General features: G+C 40.3%; 1 protein-coding gene across 1 annotated transcript in view; it reads left to right on the top strand.

Moving 5' to 3' along the window:
• The window catches only part of gucy1a2 (guanylate cyclase 1, soluble, alpha 2), a 250,309-nt gene that overhangs the window by 86,578 nt on the left and 141,018 nt on the right, over window positions 1-22,713 (top strand). Inside the window, exon 4 of the mRNA XM_043691828.1 lies at window positions 897-1,615. Within this exon, the coding sequence (XP_043547763.1) occupies window positions 897-1,615 (719 nt within the window). The remainder of the gene's footprint in view (window positions 1-896; window positions 1,616-22,713) is intronic.

The raw sequence follows: 22,713 nt of genomic DNA, 5'->3' as shown, positions 1-22,713 counted from the left end.
CAACAGTTTGGGAATGTGAACTACCTGGGAACTAATCATATGACCGGTAGAAAACCTTTGTCATTGATAACTGGTCACAAGTCCACAGTACTCAAGGTCTGGTCATCAGACTAAGAGAAATTTATAGTTTGAGCATGATTTCCTTGATTCTGCTTTTGGCTATAGATTTAAATATTTTGTGTACTTTGATTAGACTTGCCACTTTCAACACTATCCAGAGTTATTTTGATATAATTCAGTACATTTTCATGTCCATTTCCTCTGAGTACAGCTATTCAAACCTGTGGCTTTAAATTTAACTTGCCTATTTACTTATTCTGTCAGGAGAGATGATCTGGTCGATTCATACAGGAATTATTTGACTGCAAAAACAAACAAATGTTAAATTGGTTGGTACATTTGTTTAAATGGCATTTCACATACTTGATTTGGCTTTGAATCTGGTTTGGAATCATTGTGTTAAGACTTTCCACCTGCCAGGACAAAGTGTTGATGTGAATTAATTTTGGTTGTGTCAGTATGATACCACAACTTCTTTAACCACCAAATTCATGGGAAGTGGGAAGAATTATGAGCTTTTGCAGGAGTAGGGGCTAATTTAAGTTACTTTATTGGACTAGGTATTTTGAGGTGAAGTATAGCTGATTATGCAATCTCAGTATCAAATACAGGTGATGTGCAGTAGAATGTAAGTTTGAACACTGCTGTCCAGCACTGACATTTAATAAAAATAAGATCCTTTCCTTAAAACAGAAGAGATTAAAAAATTAGTTTGGAAGGTTGGTAATGTGTGGCATTGAGTTATGTTCACCAGTACACACATTATTCTGACATATCACGATACAAAAGTGGCATTATTTTATATCATCATTATTAAAGCTATCTGTTCTTTTCAGGGTTGGAGATTGAAGAACTGCAAGGAAAATTTGGTGAGGAATTGTTCTGCATTTGTTTTGAAGAAAATGAAAGAGTCCTGCGAGCAGTTGGAAGTACACTGCAGGACTTTTTTGTTGGGTTTAATGCTTTACTGGAACATGCAAGAACATCTAATAGTAAACATGATGGATTTGAATCCCCTTCTTTCCTATGCAAAGATTCAACTGATGGTACTCTGATGCTTCAATACTTTCATCCACACAAAATTGTTGGATTTGCAATGCCTGGATTGATCAAAGCTGCTGCACAGAAGATCTATCAGCTGGAAGTTGCTGTGGTGCAGGTGCTCAATGTCCCTGAAAAGTTATCCTCAGATGGCACAGATCGGAGTAATTGTCTTACCTTCATTATCAAAGTACATGATGATACAGCTAATATGAAAATACTTCCACAGGGTTTAACTCATTCTCCATCTGATCTAAAGATAAGCATTGTCACTTTCTGCAGAACTTTCCCATTCCACTTCATGTTTGACCCAAGTATGTTGATCCTTCAACTTGGAGAAGGACTCAGGAAACAACTGAAATCTGAAGCTCACAAGATGCTGAGATTTCAGGATTGCTTTGAGATTATTTCTCCAAAGATTTGCTGCAGTTTTCAGAAGATTCTATCAAAGCTGGTCACACCATTTGTCATTCGCGCCAAGCCAGAGGGAAGTGGACTAGGAGATCATGACAAAGTAAGTGCAAGATATTGGATTTCAACAAGACTGTCACGAGCAAGTGCAATTCCTGAATTTGGAAGATTAAAAGAAAGTCTAGCTCCTTGGTAATCCTAAAAATATCTTGCTTTTCACAAATACATGGGTTAAAGTTAGGCATTTGTGATGGATAAATAATTTGTTTCTTTGGTTCATAAGATAAATCTCTTGGCTGTCTTGACATTTTTGTGGGTATTTCTTCTGTGCTTCACAGCTGAATAATGGTCCCAGTTCTGATGGTTGTTCAATTATTTTATTTTTACATCAGTCAAGAGCTTGCAGAGGAACACCATCCTTTTGCTCTTAGGTATCTTGCTGTGGGGAGTTTGTATTTGAAATGCTTTGCTGCAGAGTCAAGGTCTGTGCAGATGGCATCAGTAACAGATCATATTAGTCACTGTTTGTGCGAAGATTTGTAGTTCGGGTGCTCCTTGCTGTGGTTCTGTTTGCCGAGCTGGAAGTTTTTGTTGCAAACGTTTTGTCCCCTGGCTAGGCGACATCATCAGTGCTTGGGAGCCTCCTGCGAAGCGCTTCGCAGGAGGCTCCCAAGCACTGATGATGTCGCCTAGCCAGGGGACGAAACGTTTGCAACAAAAACTTCCAGCTTGGCGAACAGAACCACAGCAATATTAGTCACTTCTGTAAGGTTATAAACTGCATCTTTTGTGCTATGATTGGTTTACATTTTTGATATGTAGGATCTTTCTCTAAGTAATTGTATAGTTTGTACCAGTAAAACATAAAACAAAGAACGTTATAGCGCAGTACAGGCCCTTTGGCCTTTGATGTTGCGGCAACCTGTGGAAGTAAGGAATAAACATTCTATTGAGGGTAAATATAAACATTCTTAAGGACAGAAAGCAGCCATTAGGCCTTTTGTTTTTATCTGCCTTTCAAAGTATTGCTAATTTAGACACCTTAACTAAACTATTTCCATGGAAAAGTGCAGCAGGTCAGGCAGCATCCAAGGTGCAGGAGAATCGACGTTTCGGGCATGAGCCCTTCTTCAGGAATGGCTCAACACTTCAACTCTCCCTCCCACTCCACCAAGGACATGCAGGTCCTTGGCCTCCTCCATCGCCAGACCGTAGCAACACGACGGCTGGAGGAAGAGTGCCTCATCTTCCACCTAGGAACCCTCCAAACACAAGGGATGAACTCAGATTTCTCCAGTTTCCTCATTTCCCCTCCCTCCACCTTGTCTCAGCCCCATTTTCCAGCAACACATTTTCAGCTCTGATCTCCAGCATCTGCAGTCCTCACTTTCTCCTAAAACTATTTCCATAATTGATTGTATAATGCTTAAGCTTTATACTGACAGAACAGCAAGTTGGGTCCACCAGATAGCTCAGAGCTTGTTTATGAATATTGTTATCACATGTTTCCTGCCCAGTTTGAACTGGCACAGGAGTGAGATGATAGGGTTTATGCAGAATGTAATAAAAGAGTAACCTTTTTACAATGATAGGATTGTAGGAATTTCAGGTTAAGTGTAGGATTGAATATTGTTGCAGTTTTTCTTTCAACTTCTCAAATTCTTTTGAGTATTTTTCAGCCTCTTTACTGACCATGGTAGTGGTAGTGGCGAGCATTTGACACTGTATATGGTGGCAGGAGAAATGTGAATTATAGTTAATGGGAAGGAAAAATGAATAAAATACATTTAGGTAAGAAGTCTGCAGGCAAGTGATGGAATGAGACTGCTCTGGCCCCTGTTAGATGATTGGTAAAATAAGATCAATATGAGGAAGAGTATCTTGCAATTCCATGACAACTGTCCAGAAGACTGTAATGCACCAAATCTGTCTGGCTTTGGCAGCTGTAATCCATTCTATCTTCTGTCACGTATTATCAGCTACTAGAGAGGAGTGCACTGTAAGGTAAAACAACTCAATATCCATATACTGGTACATGGTCCAACACTCTGCACCCCACAGTGTTGCCTGGCAATCGGTTTCACCTTTACAATTTAATCAAATTTTTGCATCACAAGACACAGACGGGAACGTCCATGGAGCATCTTAATTAATCCGTACAGAAAAATAGTAATGACTCAATTTAGATGTGGTTGGCAATTCATAAAAGTAGTTCTGAGAAGGGAATCCATTAAACATTTCACAAGTCCTTAGATGCTTAAGTTCCTACTGACTTCTTAATCCCATAGCCTATAGAATGGAACACGATGTGATTGTGTTTTTGACATTATTAAATTCTAGGTCATTTCAGAATTAAGAATTCAGAATTAGCTACAGCAAAGGACCAGTTTTGTCTAATCTTTAAAAATTCTGTTAACATGAGATGGTCAGCACAACACAACAAAATTGCAGGGAGGCTTGCTTTTGGACCCTTGAGTATTAAGCACACGGATGTTGGTTAACAAGATACATTCAGCCATTTTAACTATTGAGATGACGTGCAAACATGGCTAGTTTTGCTATTGACCTTCAGAAAACCAAATAGTGTGGAAGCATTGATTTTGAAAACCTAGCACCATTTCGCGAAAATATCACTTTATGCTTATAAAGTATTGTTTAGCATACAAACATTATAAGCTTTTCTGACCTTCCATCAATTTCTTCTCAAACATTTTTAAATGTGTCTTGCAGACATCTTGAGGGTATCATTTTATCAACTTCCTGAACTTGATTCTGTCGATTTAATTTATAACTTCATGTGCAATCACAGCCTGTCCCACCAACAGTCTGCCAATTATGAAGGTGAATGACTCAGATATTTTTTATTGAGTTCTGAGTTCAGTTGAAAAAAAGTGAGCTGAGGGTAGTGATATTCAAATGCAGCACACCCCATCTAAGACCAAAGAGCAGTGTGTTGGGAAGTGGACAGTGCGGCTGAGATTACAGAGGGTGTGGAAATCTGGGCAGCAGTGACCCAGACTATGTTTGAAGGAGCTTTTCTTTTAGCAACTCGAAAAATTAGTGCTTTGGCTCAATCCCATCTGGAACTCCGATCTGCTCTTGGAATGACAGTGCTGAAGATGAGTTATAAATTATAATAGGAACTGTCTTCATGGACAAGGGTGGCAGCAGTAACAAGAAATCACATACCTCTGAAAAGCAGTCATATTGGACTCAGAATTAAGTTTGTTTCTTTCTCTGCAAATATTGCCAGACCTGCTGAGTTTCTCCAGCGCTTGGGATGCTGAAAGTCTGAAATGAAAACATGGCTTTTATTTGAGTACAAAACTATAGTTTCCTTGATGTTCAATGTTCCAGTCTTTGCTGAATTTCACACCCTCCCCTTGACCCACCACCACATCACCAGCAATATCTTTGTGGAGGCACATTGACTAGCAGCTTAACTGAACTAGCCATATAAATACTGTGGCTGCAAGATCAGGCTAAGGTTGGGAATACTACAGTAAGTAATTCCACTCTTGACTTCTTGAAGCTTGCTCACCCTGTGCAGGATACATATTAGACATGTATTAAAACACACTACACTTACCTTGATGAGTGCAGCTCCAAGAACTTTCAAGAAGTTTGATACTAACTAGGATAAAGCTACTAGCATTGAAGGACACCCTCTTCACTGCTGATGTACAGTAGTTGTAATGTGTGTTGATGTGTGTTAAGGAAACCTATAAACTATAGTCAAACACTAATAGGATTTGATGCACTCATCCCATAATTTGTTAATCAGACTGATGCAGCAATGATTGAAGTCAAATGTACTATACTTTGCTTCAAATAAACATTTGCATATGGCCTTGCCTTAAAAAAACCTACACTATTATTTCACCAATCCTTATGAGATTGATGCATTTATATCAAAAAGGAAAACAAATGTGTCAATGAACACCATCTTTAAGATGCAGTGCCAAGTCTCATTCAACATTATCTTTACCAGCTGGGACAACAGCATCCCCCGCAGGTTGCCTTTCAAACTCCTACACCATGCTTATTGTACCATATTGATAGGCCTTCTCTGATTCTAGGTCAGAAATCGAGGATTTCTTTCCTGACCGCATTCCATATGCATGTGTACCAGATGAACTGCAGTGAGTCAAGAAACCAATTCACCACCATCTTTCAGGGCAATTAGAAATTGGTAACAATTGCTTGCCTTCTAGCAACATTCATGCTATCAATTGTATACAGAAATTCTGGTCTGCTGCAATTCCACTTGAAGACTGCACTTGAAAATTTTGGGACACTCTTTATCCATATCATATTGAAGGACACTATGTATGTACTTTTGGCTTCACTTATTTTACTTTAAGTCACCATAATGCTAGATAATTCCACTTCTTCATTTCCTCCTATCAGCCATCCATTCCTTTTCCAATAATGTTGTTTTCAATTCTTTCACCATCACATCTGGGCCTTCCTCTATTCCTGGCACTCATATCTCTATTCACTCACCTCTCCATACTTCCTCACCCTCTCCATAATAGGTGACCAAATAAATTTATTCTTTGCTACTTTCTTTGATGTTCCTACAATCTTTGTTGACCACTTGATAATATTGATTCCGGATAAAATTCCTTTTCTTCTCAGTCCACACACATCATTTACTGTGTCCGCTGCACCCGATGTGGTCTCCTCTACATTGGGGAGACAGGCCGCCTACTTGCGGAACGTTTCAGGGAACACCTCTGGGACACCCGCACCAACCAACCCAACCGCCCCGTGGCTGAACACTTTAACTCCCCTTCCCACTCTGCCAAGGACATGCAGGTCCTTGGCCTCCTCCATCGCCAGACCCTGGCCCCAGCGCCCCTCTCCCCCCCCCCCCCAACTTTTTATCTCAGCTCGCTTGGCACACCAGCCTCATTCCTGAAGAAAGGCTTATGCCCGAAACGTCGATTCTCCTGCTCATCGGATGCTGCCTGGCCTGCTGCGCTTTTCCAGCACCACACTTTTCAACTTTCTTCTCACTCTGCATATCATCCACATCTGCATCTCAATAGAATAGGGTAATTTTTCCCTTTTTTAAAAAAATGCTGCTAAAGTTTTGTGGATAGCTTGATGGTCTTGTGGATTCTTCTTTCATAGAAGAGGATTTTATCATATATACTTGACTCCATTTCTTCAAATTATTCCAACGAGGTCTAAACTGTTAATTAAATTCCCATTTCTACTCTTCAATTTTTTGTACGGCAGATACTTAAAACTGAGCAGCATTTCCAAGTCTTTACACATTCACTCTGATCCTCATCCTCAAGCTCAAACTGAAAGTCCATTTATGGGGTATTTAGTTTACTGATTTTATACCCCTATTTTGCAGGGCCTGTTTTCTTATTCACAGTTATGTTTTTTTCATCCCTACCACATACCTTAATGTCACTCTGTAACTATAATTGAATATGGCACTTCCTGTCTTACTTTATCAGTTATAGTAACTGTCACAAATCAGGAAAATGAAGGAGCTCAGTGCGGATTCTTTGAGCAATTTTTGGCATTGACAGTCTCTCTTTTCTCATGCTACTTTTGTACTCTTATCTGGCACCCCTCTTGTAAGTCTTGTAAAAGTAATTGAATTAACAGTCAAAGATTTGAAGAAACTGCTTAACAATTGAAAGCGGGGCTCAAAAGAAGATTTTTTAAAATGCACAAAGGAATGCAAAGAAAATGATTGCTAAACAAAGATCCCATAGAAAATAGCCATGGAAGAAATATAAATGTCTAGATACCAAAGTAGGGCAAAAAGCTAACTTCAGAGAAGCAGTTGCGAGAAATAAATTAACAAAAGATGTGGGAAATCTTAATACATTCAAGGATGCAGATCGTGTAAATATTTTTAATCAACCTATTCAGGCGTGTAATGAAACACTATTGGATCAACAATCCCAACAGCATGACTGTAAGGCATTTTCGTCATAATATTCAAAGGCAAGTAAGTCTGAATTGCAAAGTCTACTAAAGAATTAAATTCCCAATATATTGAATTTACAACATAGAGTCATAGCGATGTACAGCATGCAAACAGACACTTCGGTCCAACTTGTCCATGCCGACCATATATCCCAATCCAATCTAGTCCCACCTGCCAGCACCAGGCCAATATATCCATACCCATCCAAATGCCTTTTAAATGTTGCAATTGTATCAGCCTCCACCACTTCCTCTGGCAGCTCATTCCATACACGTACCACCCTCAGCATGAAAAAGTTGCCGCTTAGGTCTCTTTTATATCTTTCCCCTCTTACCCTAAGCCTATGCCCTGCAGTTCTGGACTCCCTGACCCCAGGGAAAAGACTTTGCCTATTTACCCTATCCATGCCCCTCATAATTTTGTAAACCTCTATAAAGTCACCCCTCAGCCTCCAACGCTTCAGGGAAAACAGCCCCAGTCTGTTCAGCCTCTCCCTATAGCTCAAATCCTCCAACCCTGGCAACATCCTTGTAAATCTTTTCTGAACCCTTTCAAGTTTCACAACATCTTTCCGATAGGAAGGAGACCAGAATTGCAAGCAATATTCCAACAGGGGCCTAACTAATGTCCTGTACAGCTGCAACATCTGTACTCAATACTCTGACCAATAATGGAAACCATACCAAATGCCTTCTTCACTACCCTATCTACCTGCAACTCTACTTTCAAGGGGCTATGAACCTGCACTCCAAGGTCACTTTGTTTAGCAACACTTCCTAGGACCTTACCATTAAGTGTATAAGTCCTGCTAAGATTTTCTTTCCCAAAATGCAGCACCTCACTTTTATCTGAGTACTGGCAATATCATTTTTGTTTTAAGACAAGGGATAGGAACATTAAGATTACATTCATAGACTAGAGCTGACATATTACAGGGCTCCAAGGGAAGAAGTCTGAAAATGTGAGTTGTGATGTCTTCAAAATAACATCTGTTTATTGACTAATGCTCACAAAACATATAGGGATGTTAAGTCTCATTTTGAGCTTCTAGTTTTAATGAGTATAGAGAGGTATAGACAAGTTATGTGAGTGGGCAGGTAGAATATAATGTTGGAAAATGTGACGATGTGCACTTTAGCAAGAAGAATAGAAGTGCTGAGTGTTATTTAAATGGATAAAGATTGCAGAAAGCTTTGACAGAGGGATTTGGGGGTCCTACTACAAGAATCACAAAAAGCTAGCATCCAAGTTTAGCAGGTAATCGGGAAAGCAAATGGAATGTTAACCTTTATTTCAAAGGGAGTGGAGCACAAAAGATTATGCTAAAACTATTTAAGGCCCTAGTCAGGTGGCAGCTTGAATACTGAGTAACTCTGGCCCCCTTTTTCAATGGAAAGATATTGTGGTATTAGAGGCATTTCAGAGAAGATTAACTTGGTTGACTCCAGATGTGGAAAATGTTTGTTACATATAGAGGTTGAGTAGGTTGGACTTTTCTAAACCCAGAGTAGTTAAGGAAATGGCTCTAGAAATAATGGATGCATTGGTGGTCATCTTTCAAAATTACATAGACAGTTGTACAATCCCTATGTATTGGAGGGTAGCTGGTATAACTGCACTATTGAAAAAAGGTGGAGAGAAAACAAGGAATTGTAGACTAGTAAGCCTGACAGTTATGATGGAGAAAATACTGGAGTTGATTAAAAAGATTTAAAAGCAGAGCACTTGGAAAACAGTGACAAGATCAGAGAGTCACCATGAATTTATGAAAGGAAATCATGCTTGACAAACCTATTGGAATTTTCTTTTTTGAGGATGTAACTATAAGAGTCAAAAGGGAGGCAGTGAACATAGTTTATTTTGACTTCAGAAGATTTTCAATAATAGCCTTCACAAGATATTAGTGTATAAAACTAAACTGCATGGGATTGGGTGGGGGATGATGGAGAGTGCACTGACATGATGAAAAGCCCGTTGGCGGACAGGAAAATAGCAGCCATTGCCTAGTGGAGTTTACAGGAATCGGTGTTTGGACCCAAACTATTCACAATATATACTAATTATTTAGATGAGGGAACTAAATTGAAATCTCCAAGTTTGGAGATGGTACAAAACTGGGGAGGGTGAATTGTGAGGAGGTTGTGGAGATGCTTCACTAGGGTTTGGACAAGTTAGCGGAATGAGTAAATGTATGGCTCATAGAACATAGAACATAGAAGAATACAGCGCAGTACAGGCCCTTTGGCCCTCAATGTTGCGCCGATCCAAGCCCACCTAACCTATACTAACCCACTATCCTCCATATACCTATCCAATGCCCACTTAAATGCCCATAAAGAGGGAGAGTCCACCACTGCTACTGGCAGGGCATTCCAAACATCCTGGTGAACCTCCTCTGCACCCGTTCCAGTGCCTCCACATCCTTCCTATAGTATGGCGACCAAAACTGCACACAATATTCCAGATGCGGCCGTACCAGAGTCTTATACAACTGCATCATGACCTCAGGACTCCGGAACTCAATTCCTCTACCAATAAAAGCCAGTACGCCATATGCCTTCCTCACCGCACTATTTACCTGGGTGGCAACTTTCAGAGATCTGTGTACATGGACACCAAGATCCCTCTGCTCATCCACACTACCAAGTATCTGACCATTAGCCCAGTACCCCATCTTTTTGTTATTCTTCCCAAAGTGAATCACCTCACACTTAGCTACATTGAATTCCATTTGCCACCTTTCTGCCCAGCTCTGCAGCTTCTCTATATCCTGCTGTAACCTGCCACATCCTTCCTCACTGTCAACAACTCCTCCGACTTTCGTATCATCCGCAAACTTGCTCACCCAACCTTCTAACCCCTCTTCCAGGTCATTTATAAAAATGACAAACAGCAATGGTCCCAAAACATGCAGTGTAGGGTGGATAAAAGAAGCAAAAACAGGAAGGTGAATAATTATTTAAGTGCTGATAGATTGGGAAAGGGAGAGGTGCAATGAGAACTGGGTATCTTTGTACATAAGTCACTGAAAGTAAGCACACTGGTGCATTGAGTGCTGAAATTTAGCATATGGTACAATGGCCTTCATCACAAGAGTATGGAAATACAGGAGCAGAGATGCATTGCTGTAATTGTACAGGGCTTTGTTGAGACCACATCAAGAGTATTGTGTGCAGTTTTGGTCTCCTTATCTGAGGAGGGATGGTCTGGCTATGGAGGGAGCACAACAAAGATTTACCAGACTGATTTCGTGGGATGGTAGGACTGACATATGAAGAGAGATTGAATGAATGAGTTGGAACTTTATTTACTGGAGTTTAGAAGAATGAGGGGGAATTGCATAGAAACAAAATTTTAACAGGACTAGATCAGTTAAATGGGGAATCCAGAACTAGCAACTAGAGTCTAAGAATATCAGATAGGCATTTTCGAACAGAGATGAGGAGAAATTTCTTCAGCAGAGAGCGGTGAGCCTGTGGAATTCTCGGTCATAGGAAGCAATTGAGACCAAAACATTGAATGTTTTCAGGAATGAGTTAGCTACGGTTATGGAGTCAGAGATGTACAGCTTGGAAACAGACCCTTTGGTCCAACCCGTCCAAGCCAACCAGATATCCCAACCTAATCTAGTCCCACCTGCCAGCACCCGGCCCATATCCCTCCAAACCCTTCCTATTCATATATCCATCCAAATGCCTCTTAAATATTGCAATTGTACCAGCCTCCACCGCTTCCTCTGGCAGCTTATTCCATACCTATTCCACCCTCTGTGGAAAACGTAGGTCTCTTTTATATCTTTCCCCTCTCAGTCTAAACCTATGCCCTCTAGCTCTGGACTCCCCCACCCACCCCAGGGAAAAGACTTTGCCTATTTACCCTATCCATGCCCCTCATAATTTTGTAAACCTCTATAAGGTCACCCCTCAGCCTCCGACGCTCCAGGGAAACCAGCCCCAGCCTGATCAGCCTCTCCCTAATGCTCAAATCCTCCAACCCTGGCAACATCCTTGTAAATCTTTTCCGAACCCTTTCAAGTTTCAAGCATGGGAAGAAAGTGGGAACAAGGTGTCGAGTTAAATGATCAGCCATGATCACATTGAATTATAGAGCAGAGTCTAAGGACCAAAGAGACCTACTCCTGTTTCTATTTTCTATGTTTTTAATAACTTGCTCACTGACACTCAGTTTGTGTTCTGCCATAGCTACTCAGTTCCTGGACTCATTTTGGTTTAAATAAAGTTGTGTTAGCAGCATCCTGATGAGAAGTTCCTTGTAACCCCTTATCTCTTGTTGATATACTCTATTCTATGGTTTGGCAGTTCAGAGAGTCGACCAATTGTCTGATTCCTTTCGACCAATCATCAGGGACCAGTTACTCTTGATGTCAGGATGATTATTATCCCATTTCCCATTTCCATTTGAAGGTCGAGATGTCATTCCTTCAAAGCCCAACACATCCTCTTTTCACAAATACTGCATTAGTAGGGTCATGAGGCGCATGATAATTCATGTCTTTGTTTTTTTTTACTGCAGTAACACAGTTAAGTTTCATGTTACACAGGAAATCTAAAATAATTTAGTTTAAAAGGCGGACTCTAATTTCCAACACTGTATGTGAAGGGTGAAGCTCTGCTTTAGGCAAAATCTTGACAGTCTCTCTAAAGTGTACTATATGGGGCCTTAAATGTTTTAATCTATTGTCAATCTCTGTTCAATAAACTGCTGATCCAGGTCACTTCCAACCCATGAAAATGTTCCGTTATGGTGTCAGGGAATCATTAAATGTGGCTCTTTTTTTTGCCAGCTGGCCCACATTTAAGCCTGTTTTGTTAGTAGCAGGGTAAAATTAAACCTTTGAGTCAGTCAGGGATCTCAAATGTATTTATATAATCACGAGATGAAATTAACAGTAATTAATAAAAGTAAATTGGATTTAAAGGAAGGCGGCAGCAGCATTAGAAGCACTTCATGCTGGCTCCCTTGAAGCCAAGGGGTAGTGTCCATACCCCTAGACCAGGAGGCCCAGGTTCAAATCACACCTGATTACATCTCTGAACAGAAGAGGTTGATTAGAAAAATAGGCTGGAAAGGCCTATTGTTAGATATAAATAAACCACCCACCACAACCTATAAAATAATGACGTCTATTTAAAATCAAAATCAAATGGAGTGTTATGCGTAATAAGTTTCCATAGTACCAAAAGAAAGAACTGTTGAGATTTTTACAAGCTCATGTAGCTATTTTTATTTTCACAATAATCTAATAAAAGGCTTTACCATGAAATTTTAGGCACAAGTTTTGAAAATCAGATTTTTTAAAGTATGAATGCCAAAATATATCCAAGTATTTCAAAACAGTGCTTCCTTCATAATGAGAGTGTGAGGTATCACAGCTTTGAGATAAATTGTCAATAACCCATTCAGGGAAGGTACTGGAGCAGGTATTGAAATACATTCTTAATGATCTTTAATTTTTTTTAATATCAAGTGTATTTGAAAAGTACCCCAATGAAGACCATGATGAACCACTCACTGCACTACTAACTGAAGATGGTTGCTAATGCAGCAGACATGTCGTTTACACTCTCTTGCTGGACTTTTACATCATTATGGACGAGGATGTTAGTTGTATAATTGTTCACTATCATTTGTGACTGGATGTAGTTTAACCGTAGAGCTTTGATCTGATCTGTTAGCTTTGAGATTATACAGCTGTGTCTACAACATACTGCTTCTACTTTTGCATGCAGTCATGTAATGTAGCTGTTTCAATTTTATAACCATGAAGTCCTAATACTGCAGACTTTTAAGGTGAAAAAAACCTTGAAAAAGAATATTGCTGCATTAATATCTGTAACTGGAGACTAAAACTTCCATATTAAGTTTTAAAAGTCATTTCAAGATGGAGGTCACAGTAGATAACCTACTGCACTGTCCATTGTACTGGACTCAAAGCCTATTGAACTGGATTCGCTCACATCAAATACACAGACAGACATTTAGAATTTGATTAACCCTTGGATAACTGTCTTATTCTGAAGCTGTGAAAATTCAAAGCTTCTGGGAGAACGTCTGAAATAGGAGAAGTAAACCATTTGTTTCCTCAAGCCTGCTCCACTGTTTGATAAGATCACGATTGATCCATTTGTTTCAAATTCCACACGTCCATTTATATCTTTGATTTCCCAGCCTAACAAAAATATAGTCATCTGTCTTGAGAATATTCAATAAGCCTAGCCACTCAAAAACTGAGGCAATTTTGAGTTTATATAAATTCTTAATTTATGGATCATTGAGTATGTCTGGTGTATTGTGAGACCAGGTTAACATTTTCATGCTCGTCTCAAATTGTGTTAGAACAAGGAGACAAATAGCTGAACAAAATAAGCCTTTCTATCTCTGCATTTGCAACACAGTAAAATTAAATCAAAAACCCCAAATAATTTCTCCAATAGTTACTAACCAGACTTTTGAATAACCAATTCTAGACTGTGAATAATTAATTCCAGACACCTGTTTTATATCTTAAAACAAAAGACTTAACTTATTGTGCATTTAATAAATAGTTTATGCAGAGGAAAAATTAAACAGCAATGTAATGTGATTAATGCCTATGATTTAAGCTCGAAACATTTGTGGACAGACAAACAGTTTAGGGATAAATAAAAAACAAAAAAAACTGGACAGATTACTTAAAAGGCTTTCACAATGTATTGTTTCAGAGGCATAAATGTGAACTCCTTCATTGCTTTTCTGGAATCGCCAATTAGGGTCAGCTTCTCCGTACACTCAGGTATAGGTGGTAATACTTCAATCTCAGCTTTCTACTCTTTGTGCTCCTGGAAGCTGGTGTAGCAAATTAGGCAAGGACCTTTCAAATCGTTGTGGTGTGTTGTGAGCAGCTAAGGTTTAGAAAACAGTTTTAAAAAACTCTAGTTCTGGTTCTGCCCTGATAGACTGATTGTCTCTTCCCAAGGCCTTAATTACCATTCAACAATTGCCATTTGCTTGAATGTAGGGTCTCTTTCACACTAAGAGCTTTCATCCATTCTCTTGTGCCTCAGATGCTGCCTGATCTGCTATGCTTTTCCATCATCTCTGATCTCCAGCATCTGCAGTCGTCACTTTCTTTTTCACACATAGAGTCATAGAGATGTACAGCATGGAAACAGACCCTTCGGTCCAACCCATCCATGCCGACCAGACATCCCTACCCAATCTAGTCCCACCTGCCAGCACCCGGCCCATATCCCTCCAAACCCTTCCTATTCATATACCCATCCAAATGCCTCTTAAATGTTGCAATTGTACCAGCCTCAACCACATTCTCTGGCAGCTCATTCCATACACGTACCACCCTCTGCGTGAAAAAGTTGCCCCTTAGGTCTCTTTTATATCTTTCCCCTCTCACCCTAAACCTATGCCCTCTAGTTCTGGACTCCCTGACCCCAGGGAAAAGACTTTGTCTATTTATCCTATCCATGCCCCTCATAATTTTGAAAACCTCTATAAGGTCACCCCTCAGCCTCAGACACTCCAGGGAAAACAGCCCCAATTTGTTCAGCCTCTCTTTGTAGCACAGATCCTCCAACCCTGGCAACATCCTTGTAAATCTTTTCTGAACCCTTTCAAGTTTCACAACATCTTTCCGATAGGAAGGAGACCAAAATTGCACGCAATATTCCAACAGTGGCCTAACCAATGTCCTGTACAGCCGCAACATGACCTTCCAACTCCTGTACTCAATACTCTGACCAATAAAGGAAAGCATACCAAATGCCTTCTTCACTATCCTATATACCTGTGACTCCACTTTCCAGGAGCTATGAACCTGTACACTAAGGTCTCTTTGTTCAGCAATACTCCCTCGGACCTTACCATTAAGTGTATAAGTCCTGCTAAGATTTTCTTTCCCAAAATGCAGCACCTCGCATTTATCTGAATTAAACTCCATCTGCCACTTCTCAGTCCACTGGCCCATCTGGTCCAGATCCTGTTGTAATCGGAGGTAAACCTCTTCGCTGTCCACTACACCTCCAATGTTGGTGTCATCTGCAAGCTTACTAACTGTACCTGATATGCTCGCATCCAAAACATTTATGGAAATGTCAAAAACTTATCGGAACCAATTCCCAGATATTGGCCACGTTAATAACCAATGTTTGTTATCTGCTTAAACAATGCTATTCCTATTGTCATGGTCTGTTAGAATCCTTTTAGTTAAGAATCATCTTATGATTAGCCCTCAAGCCTGGCTTCATAAGCAAACAAAGCTTGTTTGATCTGTTCTTTTCCTTTTGCCATAAGGCCTTAACTTATTTCCAGCTCACAATTCCTAGTTCATAACTTCAAACCACAATGTATCAAAGAATAAAAATTTTAAAATGAAAAATCAGTGAGGGTTCTAACACTGGCTCCTGGTATGATTTTGTGTGCTTTCATTGTTGCAGTATTAATCACATGATTGGTGGTAATGGTAGACTGAGAAATGAAGGTCATGAACTTACTCATTATGGTGAAATACAATTCTGCTTGTTGCTGATGGCTCAGTGCTTTACAACAACAAGAAACAAGTGCAGGATTAGACTATTTAGCTCCTCATGCCTATTCCACCATTTACATGATCCAACCACTGCACATTCCCAATGGTTCCTTGGGAGATCTGTTGATCACAGTTTTGAATATACACAATCATGGAAATTTTACAATCATCTCTGTAGACAATTCTAAAGCTGCACAATTGTCTTGAGTGAAGAACAATTTCTTTTGCATTCTATATAAATCAACACCTTTTCCTGGGGCTGTGCTTCCATTTTTAGATTCCCCAGCTAGAAGAAACAACCTCATATTTTCTGTCTCATTGCTAAACCCCCTTAGCGTCTTATAATTTTTCAATGCAATTACCTCTCACTCTTCTAAACTTTAGACAGTATATGTTCCGTTCAATCAGCTTCTCATCATAGGCTAAAACATTTCAGGATGGTACTGCATGTAGTTCTGGTTGTCATATTATGACAAGGATAAATAATCATTAGAGAGGGTGCAGAGAGGATTTACAAGGATCATACCAAAAATGTGTGGACGTACATAACAGGCAAGAATAGAGTATATCTCATCTTTTTTGACAAAGGCTAAGTGTTTTATTAATAGAAGCATTTAAAATTATGAAATGTTTTGAAAAAGTAGATAGAGAGGCAATATTGTCTTTGAGGAGAAAGTGAGGTCTGCAGATGCTGGAAATCAGAGCTGAAAATGTGTTGCTGGAAAAGCGCAGCAGGTCAGGCAGCATCCAGGGAACAGGAGAATTGACGTTTCGGGCATAAGCCCTTCTTCCTGAAGAAGGGCTTATGCCCGAAACGTCGATTCTCCTGTTCCCTGGATGCTGCCTGACCTGCAACACATTTTCAGCAGGCAATATTGTCTTGTATGATAAGCATAACTACTGGCAATCAATATAAGATAGTCACCAAGAAATCCAAGAAAATTCAGAGGGAACCTCTTTATCCAAATATGGTGAGAATGTAGAACCTATGACCATAGGAAGTTGTTGAAGCTAATAGAATCATAGAATCCCTACTGTGTGGAAACAGGCCATTTGGACCAACAAGTCCAAACCAACTCTATGAAGAGTAACCCACCCAGACCCATTCCCCTACCTATCACTCTACATGTACCCCTGACTAATGCATCTTACCTAAATATCCCTCAACACTATGGGCAATTTAGCATGACCAATTCACCTAACCTGCAGATCTTTGGATTGTGGGAGAAAACTGGAGCACCCGAAGGAGCACATGGGGAGAATGTGCAAATTCCACGCAGACAGTCACCTGAGGACTGGAATCGAACCCAAGTCCCTAGCACTGCTGCCTCACAGTGTCACCCACTGAGCCATCCATTTAATATTAGGCTAAATGTTTTTAATGGGAAGTCAGGTAGCCATAGCAGGGAGAAGGCAATAAATAGTTCAGTTGATAACTTTAGATGAGATAAGGTGGGGGTAGGGCTTGAGAGGAGTAAGGACAGGTCAGCCTGATCAATCTACCTCTATCTGTTATAACCTACATAAGATACTAGATGCACTAAAAATTGAAGAATCATTAAGTTGTTGATATTTAAATTTGGTAAGTTACCAGGATTGGGGCACAGATATTTGTGAATATTGAGGGAAACAAATTTGGAAATTGTGGAGGTATTTACTTTCATCTTTTAATTATGTTTATACACATGATTACACATGGACAGCACCAAAAGACTGGAGAATTACACATGTTACACCCTTATTCAAAAACGTGAGGATAAGCAACAGCGACAGGCCAACTACTTCTAACCTTGCAGTTAGGAAAGCTTTCAGAAGCAATAATCCAGAATGAAATTGAAAGATTTGAAGATAAATATGAATTACCTAAGGAAAGTTGACAGTAATTTACCAGGGCAAAAGTGAGGACTGCAGATGCTGGAGATCAGAGACAAGATTAGAGTGGTGCTGGTAAAGCACAGCAGATCAGGCAGCATCCGGGGAGCAGGAAAATCGACATTTCAAGCATAAGCCTTTCATCAGGAAGGGCCAGTAATTTGTCAGGGATAAATCTAGTTTAACTAATTCTATTATAATTTTAGATGAGGTACGAGAAGATTGAGGACAGTAACGCTAGTTGCGTAAGGGGGAGGCAATGGCATAGTGGAATTGTCACAGTACTAGCAAGCAGAAACCCAGATAGTTTGAATTCTACCTTGGATGGTGGAATTTGAATTAAAAACAGATCTGGGATTAAAAGTAAAATGATAACCACAAAACCATCGTTGATAGTCATAGAAATCAATCTGGTCCATTAATGAAGGAAATATGCCCCCTCTACTTAAGATTGGTCTATGAGTGACTCAGAACCCATAGCAATAAGGTTAACTCAATTGTTCTCTGAAATGGCCTAGCAAGCGAATCAGATGTATAAAAACCACTAAAAGATGCCATTAAAAAGGAACAAAAAACTGACCTAGGTACTTGAAAGTTCAAAAGTAAACTTAGCCCTATTGACACTGCTAACATCTGAAGACTAGTGCCAGACAACAGCATTAACATCCTGCCCCATTGGCAGAACAGGCCCAGAAAAAGTGATGGAATAATGGTGTACAGTCAGAAAAGATGTGCCTTGGGAATCTTTAGCATCGACTCTGGAACTGGAGATTTCATGACATCAGGTCAAATATGGGCAAGGACCTTCTGCCGATTACCAGCTACCATACTCCTGCATTGGCTAATGAATTAGTATTTGTCCGTATTATAAACCACGCGGAAGGAGGTGGCGAGGGAATATAGAATACTTTGGTAGAAATCTTCACTATTCATCAAGAGTGGTTCAGCAGCAACATTACTGATTGAGCCCTAAAGGACATGGCTGCTGGACTGGATCTGTAACAGGTGGTGAAAGAACCAATGAAACTAAAAAAGAAAATTCTTGACCTTATCCTCATTAATTTGCCTCTACAGATTGTTATAGACTAGGCCAGACCACTCAACATTCTTGAGCAGGCAACCCAGACCATAACTTTGCAATTTGTTTTGATAAGTGAACAGTGAAAATTACCCAGAGTAAGCTAGCTGGGTTGATTAATAGGCTTTAAAACAGAAATGTATTCACAAATGAAACACAAAGAACAGAATAAAGAACCCCTACAGAACTCAGTCTGTCCAAACTAGACTTAATTATGCTGTCCGAAGATACACAACAGTCCCAAATAAGCAAACCCCCTTAAAACATGGTTTAAAAAAACAAACAGATGCGTACAGGTTGAAGTTAGAAGGGCAGAGAGAGAGAGAGCGAGAGCGAGAGCGTGTTTCTACACAGCTCACTGTTGAATTCCCAACTAGTCTGGACTGAATAACTCAGCTAGAGAGCTGACCACTCCCCATCCATTATACAGTCCCTTTTTAAAAAATAACCACTTTGGCTTGGAGTCTCATCTGTGTATATATAAACAAAAAGGCCTCTCAATACCCTTTAATTTCTGTACCAAACCAGTCTAATCAGCACCAGAAGCATTTCCAACCCCTCTGGAAAAAAAACCCAAGGACATGGCATCCTTGAGAAAAGGAACAGCTTTTAGAAAAAAGGAACCAGCTTTGTGACAAGATGCATCTGTCCATGACAGTATCATAGAAATTAGTAGTGCACAGGCATAGAGATGTACAGTATGGAAACAGACCCTTCAGTCTAACTTGTCCATGCTGACCAGATATCCTAAAGTAATCTAGTGCCATTTGCCAGTATTTGGCCCATATGCCTGTAAACCCTTGCTATTCATGTACTCATCCAGGTGCCTTTTAAATGTTGTACCACCCTCCAACACCTCTTCTGACAGTTCATTCCATAGTTGCACCACCCTATGCATAAAAACATTGCCCCTTTGGTCCCTTTTAAATCTTTCCAGTCTGATCTTAAACCCATACTCTCTAGTTTTGGACTTCCCTACCCTGGAAATATATCTTGGCCGTTTACCCTCTCCATGCCCCTCATGATTTTATAAACCTCCATAAGGTCACCCCTCACTCCAGGGAAAATAGCCCCAGCCTATTCAGCTGCTCCCTATAGCTCAAACCCCCCAACCCCAGCAATATCCTGAACCCATTCAAGTTTCACAACATCTTTCCTATAGCAGAGAGACCAGAATTGAATGTAGTATTCCAAAAGACAAAGTTCTGTCTTTACATTGAAGACACACTCCATTGTTCAAAGTTTGTGAGAAGATTTGTAGCTCGGGTGCTTGTTGCTGTGGTTCTGTTCGCGAGCTGGAAGTTTTTGTTGCAAACGTTTCGTCCCCTGTCTAGGTGACATCCTCAGTGCTTGGGAGCCTCCTGTGAAGCGCTTCTGTGGTGTTTCCTCTGGCATTTATATAGTGGCCTGTCCCTGCCGCTTCCGGTTGTCAGTTTCAGCTGTCCACTGTAGTGGCCGGTATATTGGGTCCAGGTCTATGTGTTTGTTGATGGAGTTTGTGGATGAGTGCCATGCTTCTAGGAATTCCCTGGCTGTTCTTTGTTTCGCTTGCCCTATAATGGTAGTGTTGTCCCAGTCAAATTCATGTTGCTTGTCTAAACAAAGAAAACTAAAAGCAGATGATCTGACAGCTGTTACAGATGATCTGACAGCTGTTTGTGGGAGCTTGTTATTGCAATCGGCCACCATGTACCCTACATTAAAATAGCATCTACACTCAGATGTACCTCATTGGCTACAAAGCACTCTGGGATGTTGCGTAAAACAGACGGGGGGGGGGGGGGGGGGGGGGGGGGGGGGGGGGGGGGGGGGGGGGGGGGAGAGGTGTATGTGTGTTTAGAAAAGAACAAGTTTATTGCTGTACCTACATCTTATGATCTTCTGGAAAAAAAGTGGAGTTTGAGGATTAACAGATAAAGCATGCTCTTATTGAGTGGCAGAGCAGACTTGATTGGCTAAGTGGTCTCTTTCTGATTCTTGTCTCTTATGGTCTTATTACTGAAGGAACATAATAAGGACACAACATCAAGCTTGTGGCCATCGTGTGGTCACTACGTACACTCACAATCTTTCACACACTCACAGACACACACAGACATGAGCACGCACGTTAAAAAGGGAATAATATCCAAAGCAAAAGAAGCATAGAAGAACATACAGTTTCAATTGCTTTGGCTCCGCGAGAGATGAGATTTCAGCCTGCGACCACAGTTAGTCAACTGGTTTCTTGAATCTTGATTCAAAGAGCAATACAGGATGTTCTGCTCGCACTATAGAAAATTGCACTATGGGAAACCGTTATAGAAAATCGCACTATAGAAGATCGCTAATAGAAAATTGCAGTAGGTTCAGTAGAAAGTTTGCGCTATCTAAGCAACATCCACGATTCGTCAATTGCGTTATCGCCAACTCTTGCTGACGAAACGTGCATGATAGCAGAACAATCCATAGTCTGAGTTTTTATAATTGTGCAAAAAAGCAAGTTGTTATTTCCTATCTTTGCACCTGCAGACCTCTTCCTAGAGACTAGGAATGTAAGGAAAGGACAAAAACTAGGGACTCCATATCTCTGGTCCAGAGATGTCTGAAAGGAATGGTTAAAGTATTTATCAATTGCCTATGCTGGCCTGTAAATTCCTTATTATTTGCCATTTGTGGGAATATAACAAAGCTTGATGCTATAGAACATAGAAGAATACAGCGCAGGACTGGCCCTTCGGCCCTCGATGTTGCGCGGATCCAAGCCCACCTAATCTATACTAACCCACTATCCTCCATATACCTATCCAGTGCCCGCTTAAATGCCCATAATGAGGGAGAGTCCACCACTGCTACTGGCAGGGCATTCCATGAACTCACGACTCGCTGAGTAAAGAACCTACCCCTAACATCTGTCCTATACCTACCCCCCCTTAATTTAAAGCTATGCCCCCTTGTAATAGCTGACTCCATACGTGGAAAAAGATTCTCACTGTCGACCCTATCTAAACCCCTAATCATTTGAAACAATATTCAGCCCACAGTGTAGAATGGATGATCCATCCCAGTTTCATCGCAGATACCAGTTTTCAGCCAATTGAATGTACCCTTGTAATATGTAGAAACAGCTGAAGGCACTAGCTACTGCAAGGGCTATTGGTCCTGACAACGTTCCAGCAATAGCACTGAAGCTGCACTCTAGAACTTACCATGCCTCCAGCTAAATGATTCCCGTACAGCTACAGCACTGGCAATCACCCAATAATGTAGAAAATTAACTTTATATTTCCTGTATGAGAAAAACAACCAGGCAAATTAATGTCTCTATTCTCAACCGTCAGTAAAGTGACAAAGGAGTTGTCAACAATACTATCAAGCAGCACATCTTAGCAATAACTTGCTTACTAATGGTCAATTTGTGTTCCACCAGGCATCCATATCCCATGAAAGAATACAAAAGAGGCCCCCAAAAGACATTAAATAAAGTGCCAGTTTGTCAGTAAAGCCAAAGTCAATGGAATGGCAGGAACAACTGTGATTATCTTTTGGTTGTCCAAATTCACAAGATTCAACTCGATGCTTCGGTGTAATCACACAACGAATAATATTCTTCATCTCTCCTGGAGTCAGGATGCTAAACAAATATACTTCATAAATAACATTATTTTCAATTCAGAATGGGTCCTTGGCCTTCAAAATTTCTCTAATCTTGTCTCTCTGCTTTTAAGTGAGGTTCAGATTGCAAAACATAGCAGTACTCTTTTGCTACTC

The sequence above is a fragment of the Chiloscyllium plagiosum genome, chromosome 6, assembly GCF_004010195.1.
Source record: "Chiloscyllium plagiosum isolate BGI_BamShark_2017 chromosome 6, ASM401019v2, whole genome shotgun sequence".
Taxonomy (NCBI): Eukaryota; Metazoa; Chordata; class Chondrichthyes; order Orectolobiformes; family Hemiscylliidae; genus Chiloscyllium; species Chiloscyllium plagiosum.
The sequence above is the reverse complement of the archived record's forward strand: the minus strand, read 5'-3'. Positions and strand labels throughout refer to the sequence as shown.